This window comes from Suncus etruscus, chromosome 10 (genome assembly GCF_024139225.1).
Source record: "Suncus etruscus isolate mSunEtr1 chromosome 10, mSunEtr1.pri.cur, whole genome shotgun sequence".
Lineage (NCBI taxonomy): Eukaryota > Metazoa > Chordata > Mammalia > Eulipotyphla > Soricidae > Suncus > Suncus etruscus.
Window position 1 is genome coordinate 94,311,486 of NC_064857.1, and position 12,442 is coordinate 94,323,927.

General features: G+C 35.0%; 1 protein-coding gene across 1 annotated transcript in view; it reads right to left on the minus strand.

Annotated features, from left to right (window-relative positions):
• Window positions 1–1,221: 1,221 nt before the first annotated feature.
• Window positions 1,222–12,442, minus strand: part of ATP8B4 (ATPase phospholipid transporting 8B4 (putative)) — a 188,588-nt gene continuing 177,367 nt past the window's right edge. Inside the window, exons 24-26 of the mRNA XM_049781708.1 lie at window positions 6,696–6,834; window positions 4,281–4,411; window positions 1,222–1,503 (exon numbers count right to left, since the gene is read on the minus strand). Of these exons, the coding sequence (XP_049637665.1) occupies window positions 1,222–1,503; window positions 4,281–4,411; window positions 6,696–6,834 (552 nt within the window). The remainder of the gene's footprint in view (window positions 1,504–4,280; window positions 4,412–6,695; window positions 6,835–12,442) is intronic.

Sequence of the window (12,442 nt, forward strand, 5' to 3'; positions counted from 1 at the left end):
TCAAGTTTTGGATGAGTGTTGTTTTGAAAGTTTGGTGATCTATATTTTGATAATCCTCAAATCACCACAGGAGGTAGGTAGTACTTTCTCATTTTTTTGAGGACTAAACCAGTCCCGGTAAAGGTACATTACTTGTCTAAGGGGACAGACTTTAAAAAGAGTGAGTGGTTAAAAAAAGGACTGACGTTTGAACACAAATCAATTTGACTTCATTTATAGGAGATGTGCTGGTGAGACCTAAGTAGACTGAAAACTCAAATGTCTCCAACCAACCTCATCTTCATATACTTATATGTTTGAGTCATGCTTATAACTCAAAAAGTCACAAACTTTAAATGACCTAAACTTGAGTATATAAATAATAATCAAAAAGATTACTTACTAGTTTAAATTTATGATCTTTTAAAATGGAAAATGTATTTTCCCATACACAGTATGGAATACTGTCATTAAAATGTGAAATGCCAAAGCTGTGGCTAATCTCTTGATTAGCAAAAGTTCTAAATATGGTTCTAAATATTACAGAGCAAATGGCTATACTGTATTCAGGGCATTCGAGAGAACACCTTTGATGTTTCACAAACATCTCCCTGAGAGAGATTTTGATCAATAAGACATATTATCAAATCATTTATTCATGGAAAGATATTTGGTCTTTGTCTCTCACTAGTAGGAAATGAAGAGAGCAACACATTTTTTTTTGTTCCTCAGCCATAAAAGTGAGTTTTTTGTGTTGACTGAGCAAACTAAAGACAAGCTGCTCTTAGTCTTCAAACCGGATAGTATATATTGAGTCTAAAACACACACCTTGAGGAAACCTGACCTCACATTTATATGCTTATCCAGAAACAAGAGTGCCTTTCAGCTGGGAGAGAAGCATTCTGAATGCATCCTTTTCTCCACCTATAGATCCATTCCATGTACATGCAGATTTACAATTTTTCTCCATAAATAATATTTTAAAGTTCTGTATTGACAGAAATTTATGAGGTGTTCAGCAAGTCGTACCATGTAGGTTCATATACTGAGTCACAGATGAGGCAGTGACCATCTGGCTTGGTTGTCTGCAGAGTCCACCACTATGTGCTTGACACCAACAGTTTCTGCTATCAATTGAAATGGAGTGAGGCAAACTGCCCCACTGCACCCTCCAGAGCCAGCTGAATTTCAGCTACAGCTGAAGTGAGAAAGATAACTCTGTAGTTCAAATTCATCTTGACTCACAGTTTCACTGTTTTATCCTGGCTAAAGCTGTTCACTGCATCTGTGGTTTTCTTACATAAATTCTCAATCCAACTAGTGTTATTGTACAGTGTCTTTTCCAATCCTGATGTGGGAGATGGATTTTTAACGCGCATATTTTTTCCAGATGTGATAAGCTCTCCATAGCCCTCTTGGTGAGCAAAGGCATAGCCAGATCTTCTTGAACTAGATCTCCGAGACTGAGGCTTTCGGCTATGTAGGGACCTTGCTTTCTTTTGAGCCCTCTGCCACTGACGAATCTGGAAAAAGAAATCTAGAGTAAGGTGCTGTCTCCTAATGAAAGATCTATGGCAAGGAACAACTCTGTGAAGTTCTTGGCAAAATACCACCAAAAACACTTACCTTCATTGCAAAAAAAAAAAAAAACTTTCTCACAAAAATATCAAAAAATTTTCTACCTCAAAATAGTATACTAATACGATTTTATTCCTACCATGGGACTATTCAACCAGCAAACATTTTTTTATTAATATCTCCATGTTCTACAGTCATCTTAAATGAATAAGAACATATCTGTACAGAAAGTTTTTCTAACAAATACTACCCAAAGTCAGCATGGCAATTCATAGTTCCATAAACCTGCAAACAGACCAGATCTCTCATTTATATTCTCAGAATATAAACATTGCAGGAAACAGTGTGGTAAATTGAGAAATCTGGGGAAGATGTTATGTTTGGTATAGATAAATATAGCAGCAACGTGATGCCTGGGACTGGGTGGAAAACTATAAATACTGGAAAAAAAATAGAAAGTATAGACATAGAAATACCTGGAGCCCAAAAGACTCAGATTATATTTCAGTATTTCATGGGGAGAGGGGTAAGAGCAAGATGCTATGACAGTAAATCATATACCACTCCAGAAAGGCAGGGGATGATAGCCAGAAGGTTCCTTCTATATATTCTCAGATATAAATATCTCATAGGTATTTCCAGATTCCAATATTCCTTAATAACTAGACTAGAAAAAATTTAGAACATTTGTGTGAGAATTCTTTACTCTGGCTCATATATTATGAGATTCTCAGGATTTCACTTCTTGGAGCAGAAACTGTGGGGTTTTGTTTAAGAATCAGTATTTCTTGGGTAGGCTGCTAATATTTCTTTCATTTTCCTGTCAAGTGAAGGAGAGAAAGATGCAAGGTTTGATGCAAGCCACTCTATTCTCACATTCAGCTAAATTCTTGCATTCTGACTTCCATGCCAATGGAAAGCTGTTGAGAACTCACCATTTGACTAAATGAATTTAGGAAAAAACAAGAACCATCTTCATTCCTTCAGCTCATCCATCACTTAATATTTCCATCAGAATGAGCACACGGAGCCAATAGGGATAACAGACATATATAAGAGGACTCTGAGAATCATTATGGAAGGAAGCTTTGCATAATTTAGACCCAGAACATGAGGACATCATGATAAGGGAAGTTCTAGCTTAGTTCCTCTCAGTGTCATTTTCTGACTTACCTTCTTAGCATCTTGCTCTTATTCCTCCTCCCATGAAATACTAAAATATAATCTGAGTCTATTGGACTCTAGGTGTTTCTATAATTTGTTCTATTTTTCTTTAACCTTGATGGTCTCCCACCCAGCCCCAGCCATCATGTTACTGCTCTTTTTATTTGTTTGTTTGTTTGTTTGTTTATGTTTTTGGGTCACACCCATTGACACTCAGGAGTTACTCCTGGCTCTGCACTTCAGAAATTGCTCCTGGCTTGGGGAACTATATGGGACGCTGGGGGATCAAACTGAGGTTCATTCTAGGTCAACCACATGCAAGGCAAATGCCCTACTGCTCTGCCAAAGTTAGTAATTTCCCTTGCAGTCTAGTTTTATCTTCAAATAACTGTCCCAAATTCTGACAGTAAGTTTTTCTTTATTAAAAGTCAATTTATAAAAACACTGAAAATTTTCCACAGACTAATTAGTTCTGACACTAAGAAATCTTGAAAGGTGTATGCATAGATTCAGTGATGGGAGACAGAGGCCAAAGATTCAAGTTGGATTCAAGCTCTGTTTTGTTTATTCAAAGCAAAAGGTGAAATACTTATACTCAATTTCTTGGCAAGGCATATTTTAAGACAAATCCAATTTACAAAAAAGCACAGGAGCAAATTTTTCAAGACATTTTCTGACAACCTTTTACACTCTTGAACTGCCTTTGCTATCTGAGGTTTTTAGCTAGCAAGATCATAACTGGTGTTATTTATTGTTTTGGACTTATTCCAGTTCAGGCCTTCTGTACTGGGGCCTGAAATGTTAACCCTTGATATGACTGCATGTAGGCTAATAGCTAAGCTAGATTGGAGGTTGTAATTATTCTGTAAGACTAAATAAACAATACCTGAATCTTCACAAATGTTCCTAATAAGGTGTTTTATATAAGTCTGAGTAATCTTTAAGAGAGACTCTAGAAAAGTGAGTAAAAATTATTCTATAAGATTAGATCAAGAATATTTGAATCCACACAATGTTAAATCTAAGTAATCTTTAGAATATTAGCTGAAGTTATGTTTCATATAATATTTATGCACATCCCCCTTTTTCCTGAATGCCTCATGGAAGGCAACCAAAGTTTTTCAAGACCCTAATGCTTGAGAGTACAGGTTACTCTCCAAGATTCCTTTCTTATAGGTGATACTTTTCAAATACCCTCTCTCCAAGCTTTTAAAAGTTTCTGCAAGAGTAGACATCTTTGAAAAGACCCTCCCTCAGATAGCTAGGACTTTTTCAAACTTGGTGCCTCCCAAGATCTCAGGATCTGTTACATGGGGGATGATGTAGCAACATTTATTTTATAACTCAGACTCATTCATACTCTAGACATTCCTCTTTATTTTCCTTCATAGAATTATTGCATTCGTGTTTGAGATGTCCCTTTCTGCAATGTAGTGCATCTGTGGGTATTTGCTGATGAGGAGTTTATTGATCTTGTTCTGGGTCTAAGAAAACAGGATGACACCATTTTGAGAACCAGAAACAAGCTTTTCCAAAACTCATTATTACAGTAACATACCTTATCACTAATGGTTGGGAATAACTCCACCTTCAAAAATCTGAATGCCATCACAGGCAGAACTGAGGCAACTGTAGTTAAGAGAATAACAAGCCAGATGAACTTCTGGGTCAAGGAATGCCGTGCATTTCCTGTCATAAAAGAAAAGTTATTCGATGTGATTATAAATAGTATTGAATTAATAGACTTAATGAAACCATCCAACATTCTTAAACAACAGAACATGGGTATCATTTCCAAACCTATAGAGGGTCAATTTCTCGATTTGATGAAAGATTCGTGTGCTGAGATAATAACTTAACAAAATAAATAAGTGCCATAAAACATAATTCTATGTGAAGTGTGATCTGATCTATACTACCAAAATAAAAATTTGTCCCTGTTGGTTTCCTAAGAATTTACCATGATATATTCCACTATCCATATTTCTTCTCCAAATGGTAAAATGTTAGCAACATGTGAGAACTTGCTATACATATTTTTGTGGGGGAGTCAGTATATCATTCCATATTGATTGCTGTGTTTTCATTTTCAGCTTTGAAGTATAACTTCTGCTTATCAGTGAATGATAAGTTGCTTTTAGAGAAGGGCAGAAACAAACTTGACTCAATCAAGTGTTTTTTTTTTTTTTTTCCACTTCTAGAGTTTAGTAGGCTTAGGCATAGGCATGACTGGAAAACCAGCTTCATGCCAAAACCATTCTAGTATCTATCCCTTCCTTTCTGACTTCACTCAGTATTAAGTTGATGGGGTGAAAGAGAGTAAAATTGGGGTACTTGAAAAAGAAGGGAACAATGTTGATGGGTATGATGTTAGAATTATGAACATGAGAAACCGTTATTAATGAATTACATAATCTGAATGGAAAATAAAATAAAAATCAATCAATAAAAGCACACTTGTACTTGCTGACTACTAAGGAGAGTATTTTTTCTTAACCCCCAATGTTGATCTAAAGTAGCTCAGTCATTGATTCCTGGAATAGCATGTGCTTAGCTGGAGAGCATAGTCCCCAAACTACTTTCTTTAGTTAAGACAGTAAGTCTCATTATGCATACTAGAATACTCTCAGGACTGGAAGTCTTCAAGTCAATGCATTAAACTTTCAGATTGTGCAAGACTCTAATTTTAAAAATAGTTTTAGTCTTTTTTTTCTAATACTCTCATTGTTCTTCATAACCAACATGTTTCCTCATGACTGGAATCTTTGTACACTAAGTATTAAATTATTAATCAATTTCTATAATTAATCAATTTTCTTAATTACATATTAAGGAAAAGTGATATAAGAAAGATTTCAGTATACATACAGAGAAGGGCATGATTTTATATGTGTACATGCATTTAAATAAAACAATCTCTTTGAGTACCTTTGTATCAAAACATATAACTCTAGAGTTACTCTTACATTGTTTTCTACATGAGCCAATTTCTGAAGACTTCTTTTGATAGGCTGTATTCTTTAAATTTATAGAGGCGATCTCAGTCTTGCCTAAATGAACTCAAGAAGGCCATCACTGTATGCCTTGTTTGTTTGTTTGTTTTTCACATTTTGCTGGGATAAACTAAAAAGCCTCATTGTCATCATCTAATCCACAAACGGTACATCAGAGATTTTTAAACTTCTGCAAAACTGTATTAATGACTCCTTTGCATTCATTTCAATAGCCTTGAAAATTAAAATGCAATACTTACATAATATTATTTATAGATAGGTCACATGTACATTTTTGGTAGAATTGCAGAATTTCATGATTTGGGAAATTTCACACTACCAGTCATTTCAAAGGATCTTAATAGTACATCATTTCTCTCTAATATAAATGTAAATAAGTTCCACCAATAAACTTTGGCAGGATTATTGCTGATGTATCATAAAAGGAGAAGCCAGTCTCTATACATGAATTTTTCTTGTTTCCAGGTATCACAATATGAGAACTATGTCTCCTATTTGAAAAGGAAAGACTAATAGATAGCACCTAAGTTATTGGGAACCTAAAGGTAATGATCTCAATACTCTTTGACATCTATTCAGGACAACAAAAACTAATCATCTAAAACTCTTTCAAGAATGGATGCTTTCAAATGTTTGTCTTAACCAATTCTTTGGGTTTTGTCTTGTTTTGTTTTGGGGTCACACCCGGCGGCGCTCAGGGATTACTCCTGGCTCTGTGCTCAGAAGTCGCTCCTGGAAGGCACGGAAGACCATATGGGATGCCGGGATTCAAAACACCATCCATCCTGGAGCAGCTGCATGTAAGGCAAACGCCCTATCACTGTGCTATCGCTCCGGCCCATCTTAACGAATTCTTAAAGAAAGTGTCATTGGTCATTACTGGTGCCCCTAACAGAAAATAAAATGCAGAAACAAATATATAACATCCTTAACTCTACTAGATAGTAGATCTCACTTACCAACAAATGGAAAGTGGTTTGGAAAGATGCAAAAGATGCCATTGCTGTGCATTGTAAATAAAATAGAGAAATAAGTTGCAAGGCTTCCCCAAATGAAGACGTGATTAATGACAGTCCAGTAACTTGTATCCAAGGCTATCTGTAAAGAAAGTCAAATGCAGAAAAAGGATCAAAATAGTATCATTTTACTGAGTAGCATAGCCCCAGAATTGCTTTGTAAAAAGATGATGGCACCAGCCTTAGGCACTCAATTTTTTTTGTATAATATGAAAAACTGACAGTTCGGGGGTGGGGGTAATTGACTTCAGAACTTAGATCTGCAAGCCATTTCGTCTGCCAAGACTGAGTCAGAATTGGGAGATAAAATATTAAACTTATTTTAAGTGATAAATAAGAAAGCAGGATAGTTTCTCTTTCCAAATTTGCTTTCCAAATGGCTCTCCAAACATGGGAAAAAATCTTTTTCTGTTGTGAACTAGGACAACATTTTGCAATCTTCACATGACTACATTTACATAGGTAGAATCTGTGTTATGTGAACACTCCAGCACATTATGATGCTGATCTTTTCCCCTAAATTATTGAAATAATAGCAAGAAAATGTTCTTAATCCTCTCTTGGCATAAAATCCATCAGCAGGAATTCAGGGTGACCTATGAGCATGTTCACAAATCTGTCTTCTTTCCAATAGTTAATTGTGGCAGCACAGCTGAGAAGAGAGGTCTGCTATCCGGGAATAAAGGAAGCCACTGGAGAAGATGAACCATTTAGTTCCCAGAAAAAAAAATGTAGCTTCTAGCAACTCAGAAGTCCCAGATTTCTAATCTTTCTGCTACCATGTTATTTTAGTACCATTATCTGACCTGTGTGCACATGATCAGCAAAGAAAAATCATAGTCCATCTGTGAGAACTTGACTAAGCAAACAAAAACAGGTGGATCCTATTGAGGCAGAACTAATGGGAGAGAGAGATGAGCACTCTAACCAAAATAAACTGTAATGAGAACTCTTAAGGGGACTCAATTAGATCAGAGAAAATAATTTCTGGAAGAATAAAAGTATTATTTCTGAATTTAAAAATTCAATAGAGAAACCAAATAAGAATGGTCACTGATGAGAACTGAATTAATATTCTGGAAAAAACAAATGGAAATAATATCTCACAAGAAAGAGCAAAAGCTTGAAGAAATGGAAACCATGTGCAAAATATATGAGACAGGGAGGGCAAATCCATAGATGTGAGACTCAGGAGCCCAATATAAAAATAATGGCATTTTTATAACAGGAAAAAGCAATAGAGAAGAAACAAAGAAATAACTGAAAAAAACTTTTCTGTAGAAACAAACAGTAAAAAAATTCAGATTGAGAGGATTTGCCTAAATCCTAGGCAAATTATTGGAATATACTTCAATCTCATGACATTTGTGAAGCCAAGAATAAATAGCATAAACTTTGAGACAGATCAGATATTACATACTAAAAAAAAGTGTCAACTGAGCATCATACTATGAGAGTAAAACTATGATATGGTTGAACAGCATTTACAGAATTTAGAAAGAAAAGGCTCTGATTCAAGCAAGGATCACTGCCCATCCACAAAAACATTTAAATATATTAAACAAGAAAACACCTCAGAAGTATAACTTCTATGAATCCTTTCTGAGTAAGTTATCCAAGGAGATTTCTATAGCCACATGAAAATAAACATAGCAAAGGTCTCTAAATAACAGAAAACAAAAAATAATAATAATTCTGAGTATTGATTCTTTTTTTTTTTTTTGGTTTTTGGTTTTTGGGCCACACCCGACAGTGCTCAGGGGTTACTCCTGGTTGTCTGCTCAGAAATAGCTCCTGGCAGGCACGGGGGACCATATGGGACACCGGGATTTGAACCAACCACCTTTGGTCCTTGATCAGCTGCTTGCAAGGCAAACGTCGCTGTGCTATCTCTCTGGGCCCCTGAGTATTGATTCTTATAAATTTAGTCGGTACTATAGAAATAAAACCAAGGCCATGTTTGAACAACTGCACAGGCTCACACAACAGAAAGCTAACTATTTCAGGGGCAAAGGGTGCACCCAGTCCCCACCCTGCCAAAGGCACACTTGCCTTTGAAATTGGTGTTCCCTGCTATCACCAGGGATTTTTTTAAAATAATTTTTATTGTGACCAAAGTGAATAACAAATATTTCACAGCAATACTTAAGATACACAGTGACAATGAATCAGGGCCATTCCCACCACCAGGTTTGTCCTCCCTTCACCTCTTTTCCCAGTATGTGTCCCATATCTTCTCCCTTTGCTCCACAGACTGCTAGAGTAACTAGTCCCTTCTGTGTATAGCTTGTTGTAGATAGGGTATCGATTCTGTTGTTGTTGACTTTGGATTTGGTGTGTAAGTCTGATCATTTTTTTTATTTCCACTCAATGTTAATATGACTGCTTGGTCCTGGTACCATTTATCTTTATTTTACCCCTCAGTTCATGAGGCAGAATAAGATGATTCAAGTTGTGTGGTTCTGTTGGATGAGGACAGAAAAAAAGACAAAAAAAGAAAAGAAAAAGAAGAAAAACATAACAAAAAACCTACAACCAATAACAACAACAACAACAAAATGCACACCCAGCAACACCAGGACTTTTTGCAGAATATGGGAATCTTTCCCTGTATCTTTCTTTTTGCAGGAGAACTTGCAACAGAGTGCATGCCCTTAAAATTAATAGTATCGAAAGAAAGAAAGAAAGAAAGAAAGAAAGAAAGAAAGAAAGAAAGAAAGAAAGAAAGAAAGAAAAAGAAAGCAAGGAAGGAAGAGAGGAAGGAAGGAAGGAAGGAAGGAAGGAAGGAAGGAAAAAAGGGAGGGAGGGAAGAAGGGAGGAAAGGAAGGAAGGAAGGAAGGAAGGAAGGAAGGAAGGAAGGAAGGAAGGAAGGAGGAAGGAAGGAAGGAAAAGAAAGAAGAAAGAAAGAAAGAAAGAAAGAAAGAAAGAAAGAAGAAAAGAAAGAAAGAAAGAAAGAAGAAAGAAAGAAAGAAAGAAAGAAAGAAAGAAAGAAAGAAAGAAGAAAGAAAGAAAGAAAAAAAGAAAGAAAGAAAGAAAGAAAGAAAGAAAAGAAAGAAAGAGAAAGAAAAAGAAAGAAAAAGAAGAAAGAAAAGAAAGAAAAAGAAAGAAAAAAAGAAGAAAGAAAGAAAGAGAAGAAGAAAGAAAGAAAGAAAGAAAGAAGAAAGAAAGAAAGAAAGAAAGAAAAAGAAAGAGAAAGAGAATGAAAGAAAGAAAGAAAGAAGTAAAGAAAGAAAAAGAAAGAAAGAAAAGAAAGAAAGAAAGAAAAAGAAAGAAAGAAAAAGAAAGAAAGAAAGAAAGAAAGAAAGAAAGAAAGAGAAAGAAAGAGAAAGAAAGAAAGAAAGAAAGAAAGAAAGAAAGAAAGAAAGAAAGAAAGAAAGAAAGAAAGAAAGAAAGAAAGAAAGAAAGAAAGAAAGAAAGAAAGAAAGAAAGAAAGAAAGAAAGAAAAGATTTAAAAAAAGAGGACAGAGAGAGAGGTAAGGTGTCTGCCTTGCAAGCGCTGGCCAAGGAAGGACCGTTCAATCCCCCCGGCATCCCATATGGTTCCCCCAAGCCAGGGGCAATTTCTGAGCGCTTAACCAGGAGTAACCCCTGAGCATTAAATGGGTGTGGCCCCCCCCAAAAAAATTTCATAGTATAGGAACAGAGCTTTGAATTGTAGGACAAATTCACTGTCATCCCCAGGAACATCCCAATTTAACAGAATGGACAGCTAATAACAAAAGTTTACTAAACTATCTGCCATTATGTTAATAACTTCATTAGAGATTTAGTAATTTTCATAAGTTTACTTGCTACTATACTTTTTATATTTTTCTCTCTTCCATTTTATTTTTTCTATTTTTGTCAATAACTTTGCTTTCACTTATCTGAAAACAAATTGTATTATGATCAAGTATGTTAACTATGTGATTCGTTTTCTTGAAATAAATAAATAACATTTTTAAAAAAAATGCAAGTCTTTCCAAACAATATCCAGATTAAATTTTCTGTATGCAGAGATATATATAACAAGACAATTTGAGAAATTGTATATAATCTCCCAAAAGACATCCTCTGCTTTTCCACTCTTGGAGAAGCCCAAGTACTCTACCAAACATGCATATATATCTTTCCTCCCCTCACAATTTTCTAAATAAATTTTAAATAAAAAAGAAATTATACTGAGTATAAACTAAAGTATTTATTTGGATAAAAAAAAAGTAACAGTCTAAAGTTTTGTTAAAGGAGTATTAGTGATAAACTGGAACTCAAATTCAAAATTAATACAAAAGTTGGGGAACAAGGAGCAGAAAGGGAGAAGTAAAATATTTCCAAAATTGTTTAATTTGAGGACAGATGACTCATGGTGATAAATAAGCTAGTGAAGTATTTATATAGGATATAAATATAACTTCATTTTGTATATCAATATGAAATATTTAAATGACTATTAAGTTAAAGAAAAATGGCTACTAAAACAAAAGTATAATTGTTAGCTGTGAGCAAGCTTGCAAACTTGAATAAACTTGTAAATCATTCTGAATATATGAGATACTTACTTTTTTTAATAATTTATTTTAGCGCTATAGTTACAAAAATGTTCATCATTGTGTTTCAGTCATAGAATGTACATGTTCCTTCACCAGTGCAACTTTCCTGGAAACAATGTCCCCCATTTCCCTCCTTCCCCACCCTCAGCCTGTCTTTGGTATAAGTATTATATTTTTCTGTATATATATCATTGTCATGGTAATTGTGAGTGTAATAATTTCTCTAACTTCACTCACCACTCTTTGTGGTAAGCTTCATATCTTGGGCTGGTCCTTTCAAATCTCATCTCTATTGTCTCTGAGTGTTATTACCATACTGTCTTTTATTTTTCTTAAATCCCACAGATGAGTGAGACTATTCTGTATCTATCTCTCTTCCTCTGACTCATTTCACTCAGCATAATAGTTTCCATGCCCATCCATGTATAGGAAAATTTCATGATTTCATTTTTCCTAATAGCTGCATAGTATTCATAATATATATATATATATATTGTGGTACATATATTCTGGTTATTGTAAATAACACTGCAATAAACATAGGCATGCAGAGGGAATTATTATATTGTTTTTGTGTTCCTAGGGTATATACCTAGGTATATACCTGCTGGATTATATAGGAGTTAAATTTCCAGTTTTTTGAAGAAATACACATATTGTTTTCCAGAAAGGCTGGACCAGACAGCACTCCCACCAGCAGTGAATAAGAGTTCCTTTCTTCCCACAACTACATCAACACTGATTGTTCTTGTTCTTTGTGAGATGTGCCAGTCTCTGTGGCATGATCTGATACCTAATTGTTGTCTTTATTTGGATCTCCCTGATGATTAGTGATGTGTAGTATTTTTTTCATGTGCCTTTGGCCATCTGTTTTTTTTCCTTTTGTGGAAATGTCTATTCATTTCTTCTCCCCATTTTTATAGGGTTAATTTTTTCTTGTTAATTTCTCCCATTCCAGTGGTGGCCTTTGTATCCTTGTCACTATTTTTTTTGGAAGTGCAGAAGTTTCTCAGTTTAAAGTAGTCCCATTTGTTTATCTCTGTTTCCACCTGGTTGAACAGTGGTGTTTCCTCCTTGAAGATATTTTGTCCCAATATGTGTGTTAATTAAAGGAAAAGTATGGAGGGATTTGAACTGTGATAACTTTTATATTAGTCAACT